Genomic DNA, 27,412 nt, shown 5'->3' on the forward strand with positions numbered 1-27,412 from the left:
ATAATTAACATTGTGCCGTAGGTGTTTTTTTTTTAATTTGTGTTGATAGGGTTTTTCCCCCCTACATTTTTCTTTTTTTTTTTAAAACCTCATCTTATCATATTTAGACTTAATTTTTTAACAATTGAAATTATTCATAGCAATGTTTAAAGATAAATGCACTATCAAACTTTGAAATTTTCTTAGTTTTGTAAATATTAAGACCCAGGATACAAAGTGAGAGCTATATTGTGGATTAAGTGAAATATCTCAAGGCTGTGCTGTTCTGATAACTGAACCTGAAGTGACCTTTCTCAGACACAATTACAGAGCTGTATGTTTTTCCTTTAATTTCATCAGGGGTTTAATTAGTATACAAATAAAACTTCCCTTATCTTCCTTTCTACCTAATTGGCTTGTCTTCGCTTATATATGAAGTATGTGAAAGTGGGCTGTAATTAGGGTGACCGTGTTAACCTTTTTTTCTCAAATGTACTGTTGCCTAAAGGCCTCAAGGCCTAAAAACAGTGCTTTGGATTATTGCTTTGCAATCACTATGGTTGTCCCATAGGTTTTCTCATGAGCAGAAGGGCTTTGGGTGCTGCAGGTTCCCACTGCTTAACAGGATCTTCATTCTTCTCCCCACTAAATGTTTATTGATTATCTCACTGTTCCAGGCTCAGCCTCCAACAACTTAATATCAGGTGACAGTCAGGAGAGTTCTCCAAGTAATTAGAGTTGAGCATTGGGGGAACAATTAGGAGCAGAGTTATTAAACTTGATTTATCCTATTCTCTCCTGAACAGTTTCTTGGATATCAGAACATCACACTTTCACAATCTACCCTGGTTGAGAAATTAGTGGCTAACCTGCTGCTTATCATTGTTGCCTTGCTGCCTTGAGGCTCACCCTCTTGGTTTCAGTCACTCACTTGGAAATATTAGAGTCCATAAAGTTTATCAAGGGTTTTAATTAGATCAATCTGAACAGGAGAAAAGAAGCTCAATAAAAAAGGCATATTATTTCAAGCACAGTGTTAGGAATTTCAGCAGTTCCATTTTAATACACAAAGGTAGGGTAGTTGAATAATAGGACTAAAATTTTGATTCTTTAAAACAGCATTTGGTCCTTGAAGAATGAATGCCCTTATGCCTAGGTAATGGAGTAGATGGTCTTTTCCACTGATACAGCTAGGCCACTGGTGTGTGGGGTCCTTTATGGTAGTATACCGTACTTCTTTAAACTGGAAGATTACCATTCTGTCAGATTGTATATGTATTTTTAAAAAATTGTACCCGTGATTTCAACAGTTATAGGAACCTTCCTGTGAGGAACTTCCTACACCAATGGCGATAGTGTTGCCCCTGCTCTCTAGTTTGTAGTCTTAGAGGGTTACTTGGGGCATTGAGAGATTAAATGCTTACCCAGTTTTATATAGCCCATAGGTATCAAGAGGTGGGAATGAAACCCAGTTTTCCTTTGGCTCCAAGGCCAGCTCTCCTGCCATGATGCCACATTGTCTCTCACGTTCATGATTATTCTTTATTTGTTCTCATTTTTACTTTCAGTTTAACCACTTTGCAAAGCTTACTTATAACTGTATATGTATCTGGAATGTTTTTCACAAGATTTTTTTTTTGGTGTTAATGTAGGATACTTAGCCAATCCATGAAGATGTCTATTCTCTAGAACAGAGAATGGCAGCTAACTTTCATTTTCTGCCTCTGTCCACAAGAAGGCAAATGATGTATGCAGTTAAAATGGCGATAAAATGTGTGTGTACATATATATCTTAATGTCATCATTTAAATCTTTGAAAATATGTCACAAGAGTTTTAAAAAGTTTTATAATGGTGTCTACATCTTGGAATTGATCCCTCTGCGGGGGAAGTTAGCATCATTCTATTATAAAGCTATTGTCTATATTCTTTACCCCTGTCAGTTCTCTCACATGTTAATTAATACTATGAATCATAACTGGGACTAGAAAAGAGAAAATAGTTTATTGAAGCATGGTGTACCAAGCTCTCCACACTTGGAATTAGAAGACATCTCTTCAAATCCCAGCTCTGACCTGTATTAGCTTTGTTTTATTATTTTTTTTAATCTTTACATTTTGTTTTTGTTTGTTTATTCTGTAATAGCTTTGTGATCATGGTCAGGCCATTTAACTGATTTGAGCCTCAGTTTGCTGATTTGTAAAATGGGAATAATATTATTTCCATTATCTAACTCACTAAAATTATAATCTACTACTTTCTCATGGTGTATGGATAAGACCCTGGATACTTGAAGATAGTGGTAGTGTGGGTAAAAGTTTGAAAGAATATTTAAAGCTGGAAAGGTTTTGATTATTTGTCAAATACTATTGATTCTACCCCACCTCCCCCCTGCAACGTCTCTTCCAACTGTCTCCTTTCCACTCCCATGTCCATCTGGTTCAGGACATCATCACTTCTCATCTGGACCATTTTAATGTTCACCTAATTGGACTCATTATTTCATCATTTGGGAACCAAGGTCAATCCCAAGTTAACTTAACCTATAGTCTTTCAAAGTCTTCCCAGGATCACAGAAGCAACTTGACCAAGGTCATACTGCTAATAAGCATCAGAGATACCTACTGGACTTCTTGTCTAGCACACATTTGGCCACTGAAGTTGCCTTGCAGTGGCTTGAAATTTTAGGGCCAGCTGTCAAGTTTCAATTAGAAACACATTGCTTCAAGTCTTTTTTTTCTCTCTAATGTGTCTTCCATGTATGCAAAATAATGCCTTAAACACAGCTTTATCCATGACGCTCTTCTGCTCAAGAACCTTCATTCACTCTCTATTGCTTTTAGGATAAAATATAAACTCCTGATGGAGCATCTAAAACCCTTCACAGTTTGACTCCAGCCTCCTTTCTTGACTTATTATGGATTATGCCTTCTTGCCCTCTCCTTGTACCCTATCTTCTATTCATAATGATCTTTTGGCTCTTCTCTGAATTGGGCATTCAACTCTACCTCTTAGAGTCCTTCATTCAAAGCTCAAGTCATGTACCATCTCCTATGGAAAGATTTTCTTGATAGCTCCTAGTCATTAGTACTTTCTCTCTGTCCTTAAATTATTGGTATTTGAGTATGCACGTGTATGTGAGAGATCTTTTTACATATTACATTTCTGCAGTAGAATGTAAGCTCCTTGAGGGCAGGGACTGTTTTCTAATTTATCTTTGAATCTCCAACATCTTGCAAAGTACCTTGCACATAGAAGGCACTTAATAAGTATTTGTTGGATTGGATACTATTATGACTTTGCAGTGAACTGTATAGTTTCTTTCTGAAAAGCATCCTAAGCTTGGAAAGTCTCACCACCAGATTTTCCTTAAGTAATAAAATTTTCAGATGTAAAATTTCTCACAGATATATCCATCTGTCAAGTCATTGAGACATTATAATGTTTCCTTCTCCTAAGCTCTCCACATCCCTACCAAAAAAACAAACGCCATCACCATCATACATATCAAGTATCTAGTTCACAGAGTTTTGAGGAAATGCTTTGTTAATCTTCATGTACCATATGAATGAGTTGTTATTTATAGGATTAAAATGTCATACATTAGAGCTGGAAGGGACTTAGATGTCATATAGTTGAACACTAATTTTAGATAAGAAAACTAAGTTCAATGGGAAGTTCAGTTACCTGTTCAAGATCACATTGGTGATCTCTGATATTATTGATGTGGACATAACCTGGGGCTTTCAAAGGCAATCACAACAAGAGGCAAGCTTTTGTATGTCCAACAAAACTAGAAAGTCTTAGCCCAGTGATGGTCCATAGGTTTACCATTCAAGGACAAACCAAGCAAATCTTGGAGAGGCTCTTTACCAAAGGTTGATCAATAGGTCTTGAAATCGTTGGATCTCAGCAACTAATAAAACTATCTAATAAGGTGATGTGTTATGGAAGGAATTACTCAACACTGATGAGACAACAGATTCTTTATTATTATCCTTATTAATTCTACTACTGAAAGTAGGGAAACAACTAAAATGTTGTGTTCTATTAGTTGTAGGTCACTAGTGATATCTTCACTATTTTTACCTTGAAGATTTCAGGGGACTTCAAATTACTAAATAAACTTTTATACATCTAAGGGTTATTTTTGTGTCCATGAATTTGTTAATATTGGCAAAAGAAAGTTTTCTGTGGATTTTGTAAATTTTTTTGTTTTACATAGTTGGAAATTTTCAAGTACCTGTTAATTCTGAAGATTTAACATTTTTATATTACTTAATAATCATTTACAGTACATGTGTAAAATAACTCCAGGACTTTTGAAGGTATTAATGTGTCACATGGCATTAATTTGTAGTTAAGCTTTCATATGTGTACTATATTATGCATATATATTCAAGCTATTGAGATTATTGCCCTATCACATGAGAAATATTTGAGAAAGCATGGTTTTGTGAAAAAAAACTTATGAAGGAGAAGATAATCAATAGTCAATAATAACATCAATAATAACAATAAAAAGTGCTGGACACTATTCTAAGTGGTGGGGATACAAATACAAAAATAAAGACAGTTCTTGCCCTCAAGGAGCTTACAGTCTAAAAAAGGAAGACAATACCCAAAAGGAAGCTGAAAAGATTGGGGAGGGGGAGAGGGCGGTGTAGCTGGGAGAGAAGGCACCTGACTTGGAGGTATGGTGGAGAAGTCAGCCAGAGAAATCCCCAAGTAGTTCAGCCAGGTGAGAAATGAGATTTCTGAGCTGTGCTTTTCCCTTAAATGGAGGTTTGAAGTTTGTGACCCCAATCTCCAGTCCTAAGAGGTGGAGGTTAGAGATGAGGAGGAGAACCAAGGCAGATGAGACCTTTCAGGATAAGATTATCCCAATAATGCATTTCCTGGTGCATGGTGGAGAGGTCAGTCAGAGAAGTCCTAAAGTAGTGGAGCAAGATGAAAAATGAGGAGATAACAAAGATGAGAATAATCATAAAGCCAGGAAATAGTTTTATAGCTTTTATTTCACATTTTATCAATACATTAAGGACCAGTTACTTCTAATTTTTTTATAACTTTTATTTTCACCTCACTTACCTTTCTCAATATATATCTCTCCTCTGTGCTAGTCCTTACAACAAAGATCAACAAAAGTAGGGGAAAAGATCAGTAAAATTAATCAACATATTTTAAAAGTCTGATATTAAACCAGTATTTGAAGCCCATAATACCCAGCTTTGTAAAGAAGAGGAGGAAATGACTTGGTCATGACCATACTGCTTATAAGCATCAGATGTGTCTACCTAGTTTTATGTCCAAGACACAATTGGACATGGAATTTCCCTTGAAATGTTTTGAAATTTTAGGGTCAGCTGTCAAGTTTCAGCCAGAAACAAATTATTTGAAAATATAGAGTAAAAAAATTCTCTAAGTATTAATAATCTTTTATGGTTGATTGATACTTGGTAAATAAATTTGTATTCATCTTTATATAAACATTAGACATCTCTAAGTAAATTTAAATAATTAATTTTAACCTGCTTATTCCTACCTCCACCTTAAGAATTAGAGAGTAACAATAAAGAAACTAACATCAACATATTACCTAATCTTAAAGTTGGGCAGGAACTGATAGGATATACCTGAATCCAACCTATACCTGAAAAAGAATTCCTTCCACAACATAAGTGACAAATGGTTTTTCAGTCTTTACTTGAATAAGTCTTAATTGTTAGGAAAACTTTTCTTTTCTTTTCTTTTCTTTTCTTTTCTTTTCTTTTCTTTTCTTTTCTTTTCTTTTCTTTTCTTTTCTTTTCTTTCTCTTTCTTTCTTTCTTTCTTTCTTTCTTTCTTTCTTTCTTTCTTTCTTTCTTTCTTTCTTTCTTTCTTTCCTTCTTTCTTTCTTTCTTTCTTTCTTTCTTTCATGAGGCAATTGGGGTTAAGTGACTTTCCCAGGGTCACACAGCTAGTAAGTGTCAAGGGTCTGAGGCTGGATTTGAACTCGGGTCCTCCTGAATCCACAGGGCCAGTGCTCTATCCACCGCGCCACCTAGCTGCCCCTAGGAAAATTTTTTTTAAACCTAATTTACCTCTTTACCAGGTCATTTCTCCTAGTTTTGCCCTCTGGGGCCTAATTGGAAAAAAAAAATCATCCTTCTCCCATGTAATCGCCTTTCAAATGCTTGAAGAATTAATAATCTAAATACTTAAAAGAAAAAAAAACTAATTTAATCACAAGAAGAACTAGACAGTAAAACCATTTTGAAACGAATAAAATTACAATAAGTTGGATTATAGCTTTTGACCCAGAATTGCCACTACTAAATATATTCTTCAAGGAGATCAAAGAGAGAAAAATTCCATATATAGAAAAAGTTTTTATAGCAGCTCTTTGTTGTTGATATTAACTGGTAAAAAAATGAATACCTTTCAATTGGCTAATGGCTTAACAAATTGCGGTATATGAATATAATGGAATCATATTGAGGTGTAATAATTATGACTGAACAGTTTATAGAAACTTAAGAAGACTTGTTTGAACTGAGGCAGAGTGAAGTAAGGAAAACCAGAATAGTTTAAATATTTACTATCCTCAGTAATTTAAAGGAGAGTACCATTGAAAAATGTCAGAACTCTAATCAATGAAGTGACTAATCTTAACTTCAGAAAACTGACATTGAAGCATCCCTCTGCCTCAAAATAGAGAAATGGTAGATTATTAGGTGTGGAATTAGGCATAGATCTTCAGACTTGACTAATATATTGATCTGTTTTGCTTAACTTTGTCACAAAGGAAAGTTCTCTTGATTGGGGAAAAATAACTGGGGAGTGATAGAAAAAAAGCATGAATAAAACATTTTAAAATGTTTTAACTATGTAGGTTTATTTAACTTAGACATGCTCATGGTTTATTTTTTTATTTTTGGCAGCAGATAGAGATTAAAAGAAAAATATATTCATAGCTTTTGTAAATGGGTTTCCATACTCCCAATTTCTATAATATCAATACTATTGGATATTTTAAAGGATCTTGATTTGGGCCCTTTGTTGTCTTTGATTGCTATTGAGTATTTATGTACTCTGGTGTGCTGTGGTCCAAGGGCGTTACAAAGAGTCAACAAGACCAGATAGCAACAGTTTATATACACTGGTGGAATATGTGGAACTTTGAACTGAGTAATGCTAGAAAAATATTTCTTCATATGTTTTTATTTTAAAAACTTGAAGTTTTCATATATTCAGAAATTTTGAGTATGAATGTTATTTTTTACCTAATACATTAAAACTAAATATTTTCAAAAGCTGTTATATGATCTAGTTGTTAATAGCCATGTCATTTTAAAATCCTAGTAGATTTATAATTTTTAATTAGTAAGTGAGTAAGATTTTTGTAGAAAATTTGTTAAACCTTGGTGCGTAATGGCCCCAATCTACTTCACAGTCAGTTGGTATTCTTCTTTGTTTAATAGCCTATGGCATAAATTGAAGTTAATTATCGGGGCTGACAAGTAACTCTGTTTTCTGTCTGCTTGCAGAGTCTCTCTGAGGCAAAGATGGAGCTGAGAAGAAAAGATCAATCTTTGCGTCAGCTCAATAGACATCTTACCCAGCTGGAGCAGGACAAGCGGCGACTAGAGGAGAGCATCCATGATGCAGAGAGTGCCCTCCGCATGGCAGCAAAGTGAGCATGCAGACCTTGGGGAGATCACTTAAAACAGACAAAAGATCAATTCTTACTTTCATGAGCAGGGTTTTAGCTCTGGATAATACAGTGTTAGCAAACAAAAATACAGCTATCTCTCTTTGAAATTCACTGATACAGCCTTAAAAAAGAAAACTCTTTGCTCAACATAGTAAGGGTATATTTTAAGGAGAAACTTCAGAAAAGCATAAAATTCCTGTATAGTCTTATAATACACATAGTTCTGGCTTGCTGTAGTCATTACCTCTTTGAAACTCTCATGTTACTGAGTATAAAATATTTGATTAATCTATTTAAAAGTCACATCTTGTTTACTAATTTTTCTCATATACTTCCCCCAAGATTGGTCCATGCTGATATCTTGTACTATAGTTTACAAAATATTTGTATAAGTACATGTTAAAGTAAGTTATGTAGATCAATATGTTTACTATGAAATTTCTAGTGACAATATCAGAATGTAGCAAAATTTTTAAAAAGAGTCTTCATTATGAATTGAGATTTTTCTGACCTCATATAATAATCAAAATATACTTTATGAAGAAAAAAGAGATTGAGAAACTGCATAAATGTACAAAGTATATATTTTATATTCCTGACAGTAATGAAACTGACATCATCCATAAAACTGAACCTGAACATTTTTCTTGGTACTTTTATTTTTCTCTCCCATAAAATTCTGAAGAAAATTTATTTTCCATGTACAATGGTGTAATATAACAATAACCTGCTTAGAGTATATAATAGTATTATCACAATTTTTGTGATAATGACAATAATATCTTATGACAATATTATCACAACTACCCTGAAATAAAAGGGAAACCACCAGATTTGATACCAGGGAAGGGAGTTCGCAATCTTTGGCTTTACATCTGCGATTTAATCCTGGCTAGCTTTGGAGAAATCACTTATGCATGATTAAAATATTAACTGACAAAGGGCCAAACCATATTACCCATGTACAAATAATCACTTCTATTTTATAAATATATCTCTGTGTACAAATATACATATATGTATGTATATATATTTTTGTTCTAACTATGTGGGAAATACTACTATTTGGAAAATCCCTCTGTTTATAAAAATCAGTAACTTATTTCTAGCTTATAGATTTAGAAAGTTATTTGGGACACTAAGAAGGTAAGTAACTTATTGTTTTTCACATAGCCAGTGTGTCAGCGGTAGGATTTCACCTCAGATCTTCCTAACTCCAAAGCTAAGCTTCTCTCCCCTTTATTATTCTGCCTCTCAAAATGTGTAGCAACTTTCTCCAAATAGACTTATATTTATGTGTTTATGTACATATTCATATATGAAGGCAGCATACGTGAGAGGCAGAATGGCATAATATGTCTTTTATGTCTGTATGATATGAAATTTTGTAGGAATATGGCATTGTACTCCTACATTTTTATATGTAGAAGTGTTTATTGTAAAAATTCATATAGGTTAACAGTTTTGCCTTATAGTTTGACCAGTTCTACAGTTGACTAATGATAACTGTGATTTTGGAAAAGTCACTTTACTCACTTTCCTCAATCTGGAAGTGAGGTGATTAGAACTCATCACCTCCAGTTCCCTTCCAATTTTAACTTTCTCTGATTCTAAGAAAATTAGATGATTACATTTTGTTTGTAAAGTCTTTTTATGTTGATGAACAGGAAAACTAAAAAACATTGTTATTAGGGTTTCATATAATCTATAGGTCCATGTCCCTCAAATAAAAGAGCAATGCAATGGTAGCTAATTTTTAAAAAATCATTTTTAACTTTTGTAATTATATCCATTAATCATTTCAAAAAATAAATGTATATCTGACAAAAGAAATACCATTTTATGGTAATTTCACCTATTAATTCCTAATCAAAGGCAATGATGTAGATTTTTGTTCAATTTTTATGACACCAAAGATGATACACATAAAATAAAGGACAATGTCTATTTGGATGGTGTTTATATTTATGATGTATTTATGCAGTGTGATTTTTCTAAGAATTTTTCATGAGAATAATTCAGTCTTTAATTTCTTTAGCACATTTCCATTATGAACAATATGCTTTTTTTTTTAACTTGGAATTTTATCCTTAAAGTCCTCTCCTCAAAAAGTATTCCTTCTCTTAGTAATTTGGCAACTCAACAGTATGAATGAAAGGGGGGCAAGAAATACCATTAATATAGTCATTCTATACATTTTTAAGAGACCATTAACCCTCATTCTTAATAAAAATGTTTTATATTACTTTATTTCTGTTTTAATAAAGTTTTTGTTTACATAAAACCCAATCTTTTCCTTCCCTTTTTCTAGAGACAAAGAATGTGTTGCTAATCATATGAGATCAGTGGAAAGTGCTCTTCATAAGGTAATACTATATATTTTTATAATTTTATTCAGCTTTGTTATTATACCATTTACTTGGCTTTGTTTTATTAAAACATATTAAGTATTTTTACTTATTTTAAAACTTTATTTTTAATAAAATCTCCATTAATTAGCTATAAAATACTATATTATTTCAGAAGATAAATACATTTGTTAATTTTACTGACTCAAAATTTATACAAATTTAAAAATTGTACCTCTTGAGTATTCTTTATTCTTTTAATAAAATTATAGAAATGAGAATTGTCCCCAAACTGCTATAACTACACTTGAATCATTTGTGGTCTTTGCTGAATAAACTAGAGGTCATTTAAGAATCTCACGTCTCCTAATCATAAAATGTTTGACCACACAGCCTATCCTATTACCACCATAGAGCCTTCTGCCTTAGAAATACAGGCCTGGGGCAGCTAGGTGGTGCAATGGATAAAGCACTGGCCCTGGATTCAGGAGGACCTGAGTTCAAATGTGGCCTCAGACACTTGACACTTACTAGCTGTGTGACCCTGGGCAAGTCACTTGACCCCAATTGCCTTACCAAAAAAAGAAAAAGAAATACAGTCCTAATATGTTGCCTTTGGTAGTACTTATATACCTTAGCATAACTATAAACTTACTTAAATTAAAATTTATCCTCATGTACATATAGATTAGAGCTGAAATGGATGTTAAATATCGTCTAGTCCATCATCATTATTTTATAAACAAGGTAACTAAGATCTAGACCAGGGCTTCTTAAACTCTTTCTACTCATGACCTCTTTTTGCCCAAGAAATTTTTCTGTGACCTTGGGTATATAGTTTTATAAAATAGGTATACATAACTTTTTACTCTTGCCAAATTTTTCATGATCACCTACTCCCATTCAGTTACATGACCCCAGATGGGGTTGCAACCCACAGTTTAAGAAGCTAGGATCTAGGTAGATGTGGTAACCTAACCGAGATTATACATGTAGTGATTGGCAAAGCTACAGGTGAAACCTTATTTTCTTGACTCCCAGTCTCATAGAGGCTGCCCAGCAAGACTGGAGGGTAGGATGAGGACCTGTGGTTTCCATTCACTGATCCTTAGTGGGAATCAATCTGTAGCCATAGAAGAATGGGAAGAGCACAGGTAGAAATCCTGTGGTTTATATCAAGGAGAATCACTTCATAAGGATTCAGGAAAGTGTGTGTGTGTGTGTGTGTGTGTGTGTGTGTGTGTGTGTGTGTGTGTGTGTGTGTGTGTGTGTGTGTGTGTAAGGGTGCCAAAATATAGGAGTTAAGGTTAAGTCAGGCAATCAGGAGTGGTTGTCTGTTGGCAGGAACAGGAGGAGGTTATGGAACTTATATTGTTCTAGGGCAACTCTGAACTCTCAGAAAGGCAATTTAGACTTCTGTCTTTTTCACTTGTTGCTGCCTGCGTGTGCCTGATCTCCTCACTATTTCACACCTCCCATTTCCAATCTGTTGTCAGGGCCAGTCAATTTCACCTTTGTAACATCTCTTGAATATGCCCCCTTCTTTCCTCTGACACTGCCATGCCTCTGGGGCAGTCCATCATCTCATGCCTTGATTACTGAATTAGCTGTAAGTGGCTCTGCTTGCTTGAAGACTCGCCCTATTCCAATTCATCCTCCATTCAGCCACTTTTTCCTTAAACAGAGATCTAATCATGTCACACACAACCTCCCCCCCCCCCACCCCCCTAGACTCAATAAACTCCTTTGGCTTCCTATTGCCTCCAGGAGTGAATACAAAGTGATCTGCTTGGAATTCAAAGCCCTTCATAACCTACCCCATTCTTACCCTTCCAAGTCTTCTTACACTGTACTCCTTGACATGGTCACTTTAATCCAATGATATGGGCCTCCTGGTTGTTCCACATTAAGACTGTTCATCTTTTGACTTCCAGGTATTCTCTCTGGCTGTCCCCCATGTCTAGAACACTCTCCCTCTTCCACTTTGACTACTGGCTTCTCTGACTTCCTTTAAATCTTAGCTAAAATCCTACCCTTTACACAGGGCCTTCCTCAACCTCTCTTACAGTGCCTTCAGGCTTTTAATGATTACCTACTTACCGATAGCTTGCTTTGTATTTATTGTTCATATGTTGTGAGCTCCTTGAGGGCAGGGACTGATTTTTACCTCTCTTTATATCTGCAGTGCTTAGCACTATGTCTGGTGTTGAGCAGGTTATTGATTGGCTGATTTGTACATGTATTTTAGCTGGTGCTGTCACAGTCCCTCTTCCTAGGGGGCTTCCTTATCCCTCAGCACCATATCTGCATATATATTGTTTGTAAGAGTTATGGACTAACTGAGGGTTATGAAGATTTACGGAGTGATTCTCAAGTGTGTTTCTGAAGCCTGTTATTTTCAGTCTGCCTGTTGGAATTGAACACCTTTAGTACCCCGGTAATTGAGTTATCGGGCAATGTAGCCTGCAATAGTTGTGGAACTTTCATAGCAATCCTGGTGAAATAAAGAGTGAATCTTCCTGAAATTGGGGCATTTCTAAGCGGGTCTAACTGGAGGGCCACAGGGCTAATGCCAAGGTGATCAGAAACTATCTTAGGTTTCTAGCTTCCAATTTTCATTTTGGTTTTTGTGGTTTTTGTGGTTTTTGTGGTTTTTTGTTTTTGTTTTTGTTTTTTTTTTGTGGGGCAATGGGGGTTAAGTGACTTGCCCAGGGTCACACAGCCAGTACGTGTCAAGTGTCTGAGGCCGGATTTGAACTCCTGACTCCAGAGCCGGTGCTTTATCCACTGTGCCACCTACCTGCCCCCATAGGTTTTTTGTTTGTTTGTTTGTTTTTTCTAGCTTCCAATTTTCAAGGAGGGGACAGCCAGATTTTAAGATTCTGTCTATATATAAATACATACATACATAAATACATACATGCATGCATACATACATACATACATACATACAGATAGATAGAGGTGGCCAAGGAAACTGTAGACATAGTCAGCTAGTCTCTTCCTTGAGGACAGTCACAACTCCAGAGGCTAGCATTTTAAGGCTAGAGAGTTATAAGCTTCTTTTATTAAAACAGCCTCTCTTTGGACTGGTATCTGAACATGCTGTTTTACCCCTTTGATCAGTTGCTTATGAGGAAGGAAGATATCCTATCTTTCCTTCTCCCTCACAGGGACTGCAGTAACAAAAAGAGAAGGAATGGAGAATTCAAATTGTTATAGACCAGTTGAAGGCCTTTACTTTCACTACTAGATACCAAGGGAATATTAAGTTCCAAACTGATTTCTCCCAGAAATTAGCCTGTAAAAAGATCTATCAAGAGATAGGAAGGGAGAAGGCAGAAACTTTTACTTTTTTTGGTTTGACATTTTCATATACAGGAAAATCAGACTACATGTAAATATGAAGGAACTGATGAGTAAAGTGACTAAGATGGAGGAACCAATGGCAAATTGAATATTCAGGCAGAAATTAGGTGTACACAGGTAGGCAATGAATATTGAAGGAGCTCAAAAGCATTGAGACAGATCTTTGAATGCTTCTAGTCAATTGTGACCTTCTCTGGTGTTTCATGTACTGGTGACACTTGTGTCCATAGCTTTTTTGTATTAGGCAGCCCTGACAACGTCTATAATAGGTGCCTTTTTGTCCTTTCCTCTCACTCTCTTCATAACTCTTTGCAGTCTGGCTTCTGACCATGTCATTCAATCACAACTGCTTTCTTCAAAATTATTAATGATTTCTTTCATCACCAAATCTAATGGCCTTTTTTTCAGTTCTTATCCTTCTTTGACCTTTCTACACTCTTAGATCCTGTTGATCACCTTGTTCTCTTTGATACTTTTTTCTCTAGCTTCTTATTACACTGCTCTCTTTTGGTTTTTCTCCTATCTTGTCTGACTACTCTGTCTTTTTTGCTGGGTCCTCATCCAGTTCACACCAGCCAACTGTAGGTGTCCCACAGGAACACCAGGGCTCTGTCCTAGGCCCTCTTCTCCTGTCCAGTCTACTATTTCACTTGGTAATCTCACCAGTGACCATGGATTCAATTATCATCTCCAGGCTGATAATTCTTAAATCTGTGTATCCCACATTAACCTCTGTGCTGACCTCTAATCTCGTATCTCTAATTACCTATTACAACATCTTGAATTTGATGTCTCACAGACATTATAAACTCAACATATCTTATACTAAATTCATTATCTTCTCTCCCCACCCCACTCCCCTCTTCCTAACTTCCCTATTACTGTGGAGGGTACCATCATCTTCCCACTTATTTATGCTTACAACTTAGATGTCATACTCAACTTTCTCACTCTCTCTTTTTTTTTTTTTAAATTTTTTTTAGTGAGGCAATTAGGGTTAAGTGACTTGCCCAGGGTCACACAGCTAGTAAGTGTTAAGTGTCTGAGGCCAGATTTGAACTCAGGTACTCCTGACTCCAGGGCCGGTGCTCTATCCATTGCCCCACCTAGCTGCCCCCACTCTCTCTCTTACTCTTCATTTCCTGTCAGTGATCAAGTTCTGTAATTTTTATTTTCATGACAGTACTAATATACAAACCTTTCTCTTCTTCAAAGTGGAAGGTGTCATCAACTCCTGCCTTAAGTCTCTCCAATCCATTCTCCACTTAGCTATCAAGTTAGTTTGTCTGAAATGCAGGTCAAACTAAGTCACTCTCTTTTTTTTTCAAATTTCTGTATTAGTCATGCTGTGAAAGAAGAATCAAAGCAAAAAGGGAAAACCTCAAAAAAGAAAAACAACAGCACCAAAACCAAAAGAAATAGTATGGTACAATCTGCATCTTTATTCCACAGTTCTTTTTTTTTCTGGATTTGGAGAGCATTTTCTATCATGAGTCCTTTGGAACTATCTTGGATCATTGTATTGCTGAGAAGAATCAAGTCTATCACAGTTGATTGACACATAATGTTTATGATACTGTGTACAATGTTCTCCTGGTTCTGCTCATCTCACTCATCATCAGTTCATGCAAGTCCTTCCAGGTTTCTCTGAAATGTACCTGCTCATCATTTCTTACAGCACAATAGAATTCCATCACATTCAGATACCACAACTTGTTCAGCCATTCCCCAATTGATGGGCGTCCCCTCAGTTTCCAATTCCTTTTCCCTTTTTTATGACCTCTTTGGGAAAAAGACACAATAGTGGTATTTCTGGGTCAGAGGGTATGCACAGCTTTATAGTCCTTTGGACATAATTCCAAATTGCTCTCCAGAATGGTTGAATCAGTTCACAGCTCCACCAACAATACATTAGTGTTACAAATTTTCCACAGCTTCTTGAACATTTATTATTTTCCTTTTTTGTCATATTAGCCAATCTGATAGGTGTCAGGTGGTACCTCAGAGTTGTTTTAATTTGCATTTCTGTAATCAGTAGTGATTTAGAGCATTTTTTCATATGGCAATAGATAGCTTTGATTTCTTCATCAGAAAACTGCCTGTTCATATCCTTTGACCATTTCTCAATTGGGGAATGACTTGTATTCTTATAAGTTTGATTTAGTTCCCGATATATTTTAGAAATGAGGCCTTTATCAGAAGTACTGGCTAAAAAAAATTGTTTCCTAGCTTTCTGCCTCCCTTCTAATTTTGGATGCATTGCTTCTATGTCACTCTCTTATTCAATAAATTTTAGTGGTTACCTCTTACCTCCAGGATCAAGTGTAAAATGTTTGACTTTTAAAGTCCTTTATAACCTGCCCCTTCCCCCAATTCCCTATGCAGTTTTCTAACATTTTACTTCACTTACTCTGTGATCCAATGAACTTGTGTTGTGATCCTTGTGATTCCTTGCACACAACACTCCACCTCCCAACTCAGAGAGTTTCTCTCATGCCTAGAGTTTTCTCCTTCTTGATCTCCATCTCCTAGCTTTCTTTAAGTCTTAGCTAAAGTTCCATCTTCTCTCACCTTCTGTAAGAAGCTTTTCCCAGTCCTCCTCAGTCTTAGTGCCTTCCCTCTGAGACTATCCTCAGTTTATATAATATATATCTTGTCTGTACCTAATTGTTTGCATATTATCTTCTTCATATTATGAACTCCTTGAGAGCAGGGAGTATTTTTGCTTTTCTTTGCATCTCCAGTTCCTAACCTAGTTCCTGGCATTGGATTGGAGAATTTAAATTGTTATAGACCAGTTGAGGCCAGACCATCATATTCCCAATTCATTTTATTGATGTACAACATTGCAACATTATTGTCATTAGCACAGTTTCTGGCACACAATAGGTGCTTAATAAATATTTATTGACTGAATATTCAGTGTACACACTGAATTTTAGTACTAAAGGGCCAATGATATATATTCTTTTCATTAATGAATAGTGGAAATCTATTTCTCTTAGTACCAAATATCATGTTAGAATGCAAAATGTAGGAATTTTCTATGAATATAGTTAATAAATATATCACATTCAAGATTAATTTCTGAATTTAATTAAATTTCTGTTTCAATTTCACTTTTTAAAATAGCATCAGTGATTTTCCCCCCTTCCAAATGATATTATCAAGCAGATATTTAACACCTAGACAGTTTAATTTTATTGGGTGTTTCTTTTTTAACTCGTATATTAAAAGAGACTAATCTTACATTTATAGTGCTAAAATATTAAATGTAGTCTTCTGGATGATGTTTATTTTGGGTAACATTTTTGAATATATAATTTCCTGATTTAAAAAAGTTTGGTCAGCTGGTATCTTTTTTAAAAAAATCTGTTAATATACCTATGTGATCAATATAACATTTAGTTATATATACCAGGTAAGATTTTTTGTTACATTACTTATGTTTATTAAATCTTTTTCATAGGAAAAGCCAGTTTGTTCATGTCATTACGAATTTTTTATCCAGTTGGAATTACATTTGGTTGCAAGCCCTCCCACCTGGTAGTAATAGATGTTGTATAGCAGCTGTTGTGGGGAATAGACTAGGAAAGTCAGGGGGACAATCATCATCAATAAGAAACATAAGTGACATACCTTCTGCTTTCTTCAAGAGGCTGGCAAAATATTCTTTCATCTATAATCAAGGCAGTTGCGGCTGGACGGTCATAATTCATGCAGCTCTTTAATTTCCCTGCATTTTTTGACTATAGTGTCAGAGTGAAATGGAAGAATCTCCAAACTCACAGATATTCTGTGAATTTCAGTTGTGCTTTGTAATGCCTGATAATCTTTTCTTTATTCAACTTATAGGTGATAACTACCAGTTTAATTCTATCAAAATTGCTTTCCTATTAGTGATTTTTTTGCTATTTTCATTTTGAATTCTATTCTAGAAATTTCCATAGATTATTGAGGTAAATTATTTCTTCTAAATGAGTTATGTTGGTTGGGATGGAGGTTCTGTAGAAAAGAAGTTTTTTAGAATGTGGTACAGGCATTCCCCTGCAGCTTTCCACAGAAGAGATTTCCCACCTTCAAATGTAGGTATAGAGGCACTACATCCCTACTTGCCATGTTTGCCCTTTCACCCATATACTAAAATTAGAACAATGTGGTCTTGGTTTCCTTTAGATATCAGAATTGCAACAGAGTGAAATTCTGGATCTTTCCTTAACATAGGAGTATATGTTATGGCTATCCCTTTACTACATTTTTCCCTTCAAAAATTTGAACTTTTTTTACCATTTGTATTAGTTATTATTCCAGATGTTGAACCTATTTTTGTTTGTGATTAATTTTTAATGCTTGTGTAACACTGGACAAGTAAGTTTCTTTATAGATATTATTTTTCTGCCATAAAGTCATAATTCTCTTTTCAGGGTTTAGCATATGTATATTTTTGAACTAGATACACTCGAATCATCTACCCCAAATCTCAAAATTGTATAAGGAATTTAGCAGTGAATTTTTTAAAAATCCCATTTGGGAGTAATATATAGTCTATTTTTAAAATGGACTAATCACTTTCACTTGAAAGCATCATTGTTCTTGATCTATGAACAGCTTTCTCATCACCTATCTCTCAGCTATAATACAGAATATTTTGCATCCTTTGATTGTAGAGTGCCCCACCATGAAGAACTGTTGAATTTTGTGATGTTGAAAAAAGTAGAACAAGGACAACAAAACCATTTACATTCTAGAAGGATATGCTTGTGCATCTGAATCAGTTGAGGTTGGGCCCAAAACAAGTATTTATTAAAGGCCTCCTATGTGCCAGGCGCTGTGCAAGCTACTTGCTCCACAAAATCAAAAGTAAGACCATCCCAGCTGTCAAAGCTTAAACTCTAATTAACTGAGTACAATTACAATATAAAAATAAAATTAAACAGATACTTTGGAAAATTTCTTCCCTGGCTGAATCATGAGAACCTTAGCTTAACTAACAGGATATTTATTTATATTATTAAAAATAATAATAGCTAGCATTTGTATAGCACTTTACAGTTTGCGTTAGTGCTTTATCCTTATAACAACTCTGGGAGGTAGGTGCTATTATTATCCTCATTTTGCAGATGCAGAAATGGAGGCAGACAGAGGATAAGTGACTTTTCAAGGGTCACTTAGCTAGTAATAAATATCTGAGGATAGATTTAAACTCAGATCTTAATGACTCCAGGCTGGGCCAAGAACTATTCCCTATACCACTGTGTAATTTAAATTTCTAAATGTGGGTTCTAATCTGTCCCCCCAGTTTGGGGGGAAACTGACTAAATTCACTGATAAACAAATTTAGGTTTTTTAAAGGGTTTATTGAAAGATAATAAAAGAAAGAGAAAGATTGAGAACAGATTTCCTATAACCTAGTGATCCTAAACTTCCTAAGCTCCCACCTCTGAAGTCAACTGCCACCCAGCCAAAGAGGCTGAGCTCTCTCCATAGCCTCCACTTCCTCTTCCCCTCCCAGAAATGAGAGGTTCTTCAAGCTGATTGGTTCACTGGGCCTGAAGGTGGTCAAAGTTCAAAGTTGTTAGCTTCTGAGAACAATTACTTTCTTTTTTTTTTTTTTTTAGTGAGGCAGTTGGGGTTAAGTGACTTGCCCAGGGTCACACAGCTAGTAAGTGTTAAGTGTCTGAGGCCGGATTTGAACTCAGGTACTCCTGACTCCAGGACCGGTGCTCTATCCACTCTGCCACCTAGCTGCCCTGAACAATTACTTTCTTAAGTACTCTTAAGTACCATCCAGATGTGCTTACAATCTAGTAAGCAGTCAACAGTCAGTTGCCTTATCCAATTCAATCAGTTTAACTCAGTCTCCAGGTGGGCCCCTGAATATCTACTATATCTCATCTGTCACATTCCATTATCTTGACACACCACCTAGCTAACTATTTGTAGTATTCCCTAGTAATTTTCAATTTATCACGTATCAATTAAGCTACCATATGTGAGGCACTGTGTTATTTAGTGGATGGAGGTTATTCAAAGATTATGTCCCTGCCCTCAAGGAATTTATGATCTAATAAGAGAAATATGACATGTTTTCATCAGATTTTACAGCTGAAAAGGACTTTAGTGATCATTTAATCTAACCCCTTTATTTTATAGATGAGAAAAATGAGGTCCATAGAGGACAAAAAAACTGTTTCTGTTCAAACAGAAAATAACAGAACTAAAATCATAATCCAGGGCCACTTAATTCCATATCCATTGCTCTTTCCACTTCATTCTTCTACCTTCTGGCCAAATAGATGATAGGTACACCGGAAAGATCCCAAATGATCAGGCAAATCTGAAGTGAGAGAGATAATTTTCAGTTAGGGCTTCTTAGAAAAGGCTTTGTGGGGAAGGTGGCAACTGAATTGCCTTTAAAGTGATGGAAGAATTGTAGTAAGCAGAGATGAAGAGGGAGTATAAACATCTCCTTTCCCCTCCACCCCCAAGTTCACTTCTGAATATTACATAGCCCCTGGCAAGTCACTCACTTGCTATAGGATATGATACTAGGGCTTCTGAATTCATTCACTGCAGGCTTGTTAAGTCATTCTTTTCAGTTATATCCAATTATTTTGTGATCCTGTTTGAGGTTTTCTTGGCAAAGATACTAGGGTAGTTTGCATTTCCTTCTCTAGCTCATTTTATAGATGAGGAAACTGAAGCAAACAGGGTGAAGTGATTTGCCTAGGGTCTCATAGCTAGTAAGTGTCTGAGGCTGTATTTGAACTTGAGTCTTCCTGACACTAGGTATCCACTGAGGGAAGAGACTATTTCATATTTTGTTTTTATTACTTCATTGCTTTGCACATTGCTTTGTGCATGTAGTTAAATGCTTGTTGAAGTTGGGTCCTGAATGTGAAGGGCATTTAATATCCCATTAATGATTTATTCCTTATTGAATTAGTAAACCCATAACGTTTATAGTCCCCATGATTTTCTCTTGAGCCCTTGAACCTTGAAGGCACCACCTGATGTTGTGAGTTTAGGGGCTTAGCTAAAGACAAAATGAATACTTTATTATAATGGGGAAAATAATGTGGAAAAGGAAGTTAGATATTGCAGTGGATAGAACATTGGATATAGAATCAGGAAATACTGAATTCAGATCTGGCCTCAGACATTTACTGTCTGTGTGACCCTGAGCAAGTCATTTAACTTCTGTGTGCCTCAGTTTCCTCAAGTATAAAATGGGCATAATAATAGTAACTACCTCCCCAGGTTGTTGTAAGCATCAGAGATGATATTTGTAGAGTGCTTTGCACAGTGCTAGGCACAGGATAAGTGCTTTATAAATTCTTATTTTTCTTTCCTATAGTGTCTTATTGGTTTGCCTATAGATTATCACTGCAGAGATAGAATAGGATACTGTAAGGGATTTCCAGACTTTATGTAGTAATCCCTCCCTTCCATCTCCCCTACCAAGGCCATTAAGCAATTTGATATAGGTCATACATTGCTATCATGTTAAATATATTTTCACATTAATCAGAAAAAAGGGAAAAAACTGCAAGAATAAAGAACAATAACAAAAAAGCAATAACCAAAGTCAAAATAATATGCTTCAGTCTGTATTCAGACTCCATAGTTCTTTTTCTGAATGTGGAGAACATTTTCCACCATCAGTCTTTTGGCATTGTCTTGGATCATTGAATTGCTGATAAGACTCAAGTCTATCACAGTAGATCATCAAAAAATGTTGTAACTGTGTGCAATGTTCTCTTGGTTCTATTCATTTCACTCGGCATCAATTCAGTTAAGCCTTTCCAGGTTTTTCTGAAATCCATTATATTCATATACTATGACTTGTTTAGTCATTCCCCAATTGATGGGAATCCCCTCAATTTCCAATTCTTTGCTACCAGAAAAAGAGCAGCTATGAATATTTTTTGTACATGTGGGTCCTTTTCCCTTTTTATGATCTCTTTGGGATATAGACCTAGTAGTGGTATTTCTGGGTCAAAGGGTATGCATAGTTTTAAAGCCTTTTGGGCATGATTCCAAATTGCTCTCCAGAATGGTTGGATTAATTCACAGCTCCACCAACAGTGCATTGTTGTTCCAATTTTCCCACATCTCCTCCAGCATTTATCATTTTCCTTTTTTGTCATATTAGCCAGTCTGGTAGGTGTCAGGTGGTATTTCAGAGTAGTTTTAATTTGCATTTCTCTAATCAGTAGTGATTGAGAACATTTTTTCATATGGCTGTAGATAGGTTTTTGGTTTTTTGGTTTTTGTTTTCCTGGGGCAATGAGGGTTAAGTGACTTGCCCAGGGTCACACAACTAGTAAGTGTCAAGTGTCTGGGGCCAGATTAGAACTCAGGTCCTCCTGAATCCAGGGCTGGTGCTTTATCCACTGCACCACCTAGCTTCCCCTGGCTGTAGATAGTTTTAATTTCATTATCTGAAAACTGCCTGTTCATACCCTTTGACCATTTCTCAGTTGGGGAATAACTTGTTTTCTTGTATATTTGATTCATTTATATTTTAGATATGAGGCCCTTATCTAAAATATATAGAGAACTGGAATCCCTCTCATGGGATCACTGGGACTTACGTGAGGGAGGGACAGCAACCTGTGCTTGCTATTTTTGCGTGATGATGCAACCCCTTCTCCCCTCCAACTTGCATCATTTGGAGAGAATTCATTATATAAATCCTGCTTTTGTTTACTTGGATTTAACTTTTACTTCATTTAAAAAGTGAATATGCATGAATGGTACTTGAGAATATCTAGTAATTTTGGTCGTTGCTTCATATTCTTCCCTTCCTGTTAGCCTCCATGTCCCTTAGAGGGCTTGCCCACACTTTGGGAAGCTCTGGGCTTCCAGAGACTTAAAAGCTGCAATTCAATATGTTTCTACATACTGCTCACTTTAGCTAAATAATCTAAGCTTGGAAGGCTGGGAGGGGCAACAGGAAATCTCTTCATGCTGTCCCTTTCTTAAGCTGTCCTCCATATAGTCGCCTAATTCTTGGTCAGACCCTGCCAGTCTCCCCAGAAAGCTCAAATGAAAGCCCTCTTACCTCTATGATGAAATACCCTCTTCCTTGTTTGGACTTTAAAGCCCTTCACAGTCTACACACAGCCTACCTTTCCTCACTAATTTTACATTCTTCTTCTTTATGGACTTTGTATTCCCAACCAATATAGCCTGCTTGGTATTCCCCATAATGCATTCCCTCTCCCAACTCTGGACTCTATTCACTCCTTCCTTCTGTCTCAGATGGCTTAACTTCCTGCAGGGCTGAACTCAAGTTCTTCCTGCAGAAAGTCTCTTCAGGTTCTCTTTGATTTTCAGTGCTCCCCACAACCATTACTGTCTATCTATTTGTATAAATATTTGTTTTTCTGCATACAGGTGACTTTCTTCCAAAAGAATGTAAGCTTTGTGAGGGCAGCAACTCCTGTTTTCTCTATCTCTAGCATTAGGCGCAGTTCTTGGTATATAATAGGTAGATGATAGACAGACAGATAGACAGCATATGTTAAGCACTCATTAGGTGCCAGTCACTGCTAAATGGTAGTGATATAAATACAAGCAAACAAGACAGTCCCTGCCCTCAAGAAGCTTACATTCTAAAGGGGGATGACCACCCCGAAAATGGAGGGGTATGGCTATTTTCCTGCCATGGTTTGGACCTGGTGCCCAGGAAATGATGTGGAGTCCTGATTCTTGGAATGATCAAGTGAAAGTTCATTTATCAGAAATAAGATTATTCCATTAGTGGAATCCAGGTCTCTGAGGCAGTGAGGAACTAGGGAGGAGAGGTAAAAACAGCTGTTATTAGAATGAGCAAGGGAGGAGTGGGGAAATTGGTAGTCCTGTTTAATTTATTAAGTATGGTTTAATGGTAAGTATACTGAATTTAGAATTAGAAGACTTAAATTCAAATCTTAGTCCCCAAACCTTTCTGAGCCACAGTTTCTTACATTCAACAATTAAAAAAAAATCAACTAAACTTACCTATTGTGTGCTAAGTTCTAGGAATACAAAAACAAAATGAAAGTCCCTGATTTCTAGGAGTATACAATTTATAGGTGATGTATAATTCTAGTACAGATAATTCTAACAGATGTGAGCAGAGTGAAAGGAAGCCCAGACACAGAGTTCTAGGAAAATTTGAGGTGGGAGATAGTACCATATATAATACTATTGCCTGGAAGTATTTGAGGCTTCACAGAAAGGTGGCACCTGACCTGAATTTTGAAGGAAGATAAAATATTCTGAAGGATTGAAGAAGAAGAAAAAAGGTATGACCTCACAGGGTTATTGTGTAGAAAGTGTTTTTTCTTTAAAAAATTATTTCATTATTTTATGATTTGAAAATAAAATAGCATATATTAATTAGTGCTCAAGAGCTGTGTGTATATAAACATATAAGCATCTTTTAATTTTTAGATTTTAGTGAATTTTAAGAAATATAAAAGAAATAAACATTATATATGATAATCATGAGGATAATACTATATTTAAAACTTGAAAAATGATTTTCTTTAATTTGTTTTATGTTTCTACTAGCCTATTTTTAGTAGTATATAATAAATTACTTCTTGTATTGGACTCATAAACCTTCACTTCCCTCTCATACGATTCCCTTCCATTTCACCATTCTGACTTTCTTGATCCTCATTCCTAAAGATCAGTTGTGCAGGACATACAGGTGTTAGCACAGCTGGCTTGCTGATGACAACTCTGTCCATATAGCTGTCTAGTGTGTCATCACTCATATTGTTCAGTGTCATTCTGACCTAGCCAAGCTAAAAATGGTACTCCAGCTCAAGAGGGATTTAAAAACCTTGACAAACGAAAGATAAGACATTGCAGAATGTCATATACATGTGCTTAACTGTTTCTAGCTTAAAAACTCTAAATAACTCATTTCAGTCTTCTGTCTTCTTCATCTGGAGCAATTTACCTTAATAAAGACTATATAATTTTGTAGGGGACTATGCCATCAGTTAATATATTAGACAGTCTTTTTTGTCTTGGAAATTTTTCTTTTTGTAAATCAAGGTCATTAAAATCCATTTTGGGAACATACTCCATGGTACATGTTCTGTAACTAAAACATAGCTTTGAAAACACAATCAGTACTTTAAAGAAAGGTCTTGATCAAGTTACGTTTTTTTCTAGCTTAACAATTGCAAGTTTGGGGGCCAATTTGTATAATAGGATACATTTCTGATTTAAAGACCTCATGGCTTGGTTGATAATTATATGAGGATGATTATTGTGTAAGTGTTTTTTCAGATTTGTTTATAATGTGTGTGTATGTGTATTTAAGTGTGGGTCAAGCATAATAAATTTTACTACTGTTAAAATTTGGACTGTGTATTTTTTGTCCATATCTATACTTTCAAAATTAATCTCATGATTTTTTAAAAAATCACCATTTCAAAATGTTAATTAAATAACATTTCCCATAGTTCATTAGAAAACTGCTTTTATGGAATTAAAAAAATGTTATAGGGGCAGCTAGATGGCGCAGTGGATAGAGCACTGGCCCTGGAGTCAGGAGTACCTGAGTTCAAATCTGGCCTCAGACACTTAACACTTACTAGCTGTGTGACCCTGGGCAAATCACTTAACCCCAATTGCCTCACTGAAAAAAAAAAGAAAGAAAGAAAGAAAAAAAAATGCTATGTTCATAAACATAGGGAAGCAAACTATTAAACAAGTATCACTATTTTAAAAGTAGAGAAACTGAGGTAGCAAGAACTTAAATAAATTGTTCTGTTATTAAATAATGACTGTTTGCTTTGGTTTGTCCAGTGAGAGCATCACTAATACACTGGAAAGATTACTAGGCTTTTTCACTAACTAACTTGAGCAAGTCACTTAATTTCTTAGCATCTGTATCTATGTCTATAAAATGAGGGTAACTAGACCTCCATGAAAAAATTGTCCTAAGACTCAAAGGAAATAATGTTTATGAACATTCTTTGAGAAGTCTAATGCTTCACAAATACAAAAATAACAGTTTATCATTATACTTAATTATGTCATGAGCATTTTTTATTATTAGCTAATGAAATTACAGAAGTGTACTTTATTCTTCTTCTTTTTTCCATTCTACTATTAGTATAATTCAGAAATCCATAGGATGGGATGTTTCTCAGTTTGGCTTGGAGGAAAGAACCTCATTGGGGAACTCACCAGGTTTCTCATCCATTACTGCACCTATACCCAACTGTACCCCCACCCCAAACCCACCCCTAGATCCATAGCTCAGGCTGGGTTTCTCTCTGCCTTCTTCTAGGTACTTGAGGAAAGAGAGGGTTTTTTTCAGGAGATGAATGATAAGGATATTGTAAGGGGCTAAAATTCTAGCTATGCTATCCAAAATCTGATGAGTGGTCACCAATAAATTATAAGCTTTAGCAAGAGTATTTAAATGTTTAAGTATTTATTAAAGACCATTAGGATCAGAGAGAAAGGTAAAAATCTAACTATTTATTTCTAAGAGACCCTATCATCTGACCCACCATGGCGAGGTCAGGAACCAAAAGAGACAGAACCCCTCTGCCTGTGTCTGCTTCCTACTTTGTGTCCTCCTCCCAGAAATGGGAGGCTCCTCAAGTTGATTGGCTCTTAGCCTTGATAGACAATACCCATGAGCAAATGTCACTTCCTGACGCTAAGGACCTTGACCACATGGCTTGCCCTCAGAGGCCTTCTCCTCATGGCAGAGCTTTGCTACAGTAAGTCTCCAGCAGGTGGCGTTATTCCAATCATTACAGTATAAAGACTAATAACCACTAAGATCATTTGAAACTCTCTAAAGTACTCTTTTAGACCTTTTTGTTGGACACTTGTAGATATGAATTTGGATTGTAGAGATTGGGGTTCTCTACAACATGCCCATTCTTCTTTTTATTTATTTTTTTAAATGATGAAAAAATTAGCTGGGGCTAGATTCAAAAGCAAATTTGTGGAGCATGAAAGTGATATACAAATTCAAGTTACTACAGTAGTTGTAGTACTAATAGTATTCTCCACAAATGGATTTCAGTGACCTGGAGGCATATAGTTGTAGTATTAGCTACCCAGTTCATTAAACAAATAAGAAGAGAAAGGGAATTGAGGAATTCAGTTTCATATTGGTATGGGAATTTTTAGAATTTAATGAAGCTCTAGAAAGAGAAGTGAAAAGTGTCCATGAAGCATTATTACCACTGTGTTTAAAGGATTATAGATCATAGGATCATAAATTTAGAGCTGAAAAGTTCCTTAGTGGCCATTGAGGAAAAACAATTAGGTGGCTATTTCAGTAGGTGTGAATGGGATGGGAGCTAGGTAAGTAGAGAAAAAAGGATAGATGCAAAAGGTGTTTACTTAGTCTTTATCCAGGTCGTACCTGCTTAGATAAGTGTTCACCAGGGCTCTGTCCTAGGCTCTTTTCTCTTATTCCTCTACATTATTTCACTTAGTGATCTTATCAGCTTCCATGGAGTCAGTTGTCATCTCTCTACAGAGCCCTATCCTCTCTCCTTACTTCCAGTTTTACTTCTCCAACTGCTTAGTGGACAATTAGAACTGGAAATCCTTTAGGAATTTTAAATGAATTCAAAACTGAATTCATTATCTTGTCTCTCCAGACTCCAGACTTCCCAAATTCCTTATTAATATTCTCCCAGTCACCTAGGCTGGAAATCCTATTGTCATATTTGACTCCTTTCTCTCACCTCCCATATCCAATTCTGTTGCCAAGTCCTGTTTATTGTACCTTTGTAACATTTGTATATACCACCTTCTCTTTTTTGATATTACTACCTCCTTGGCACAGGCCCTCATCATGTCATGGTGGGACTATGGTAATGACCTGGTTGGTTTCCCTGCCTTATCTCTGACCCTCTCTGGTACATTCTCCACTCAGATATCAAGGTAGTCTTCCTAAAGTTCAGATCTTACCATGTCACTCCTCCTCTTAGAGGAAGCATATGTGGGACTGTGATATCAAATTCTAAATATGGCAGC

The 27,412-nt window shown here is 35.8% G+C and overlaps 1 protein-coding gene across 2 annotated transcripts in view; it reads left to right on the forward strand.

Annotated features, from left to right (window-relative positions):
* Positions 1-27,412, forward strand: part of CCDC171 (coiled-coil domain containing 171) — a 437,148-nt gene that overhangs the window by 260,409 nt on the left and 149,327 nt on the right. For both annotated transcript variants that reach the window (XM_043977119.1, XM_043977120.1), the window contains exons 17-18: positions 7,507-7,652; positions 9,985-10,039. In XM_043977119.1, the coding sequence (XP_043833054.1) occupies positions 7,507-7,652; positions 9,985-10,039 (201 nt within the window). The remainder of the gene's footprint in view (positions 1-7,506; positions 7,653-9,984; positions 10,040-27,412) is intronic.

The sequence above is a fragment of the Dromiciops gliroides genome, chromosome 1, assembly GCF_019393635.1.
Source record: "Dromiciops gliroides isolate mDroGli1 chromosome 1, mDroGli1.pri, whole genome shotgun sequence".
NCBI lineage: Eukaryota > Metazoa > Chordata > Mammalia > Microbiotheria > Microbiotheriidae > Dromiciops > Dromiciops gliroides.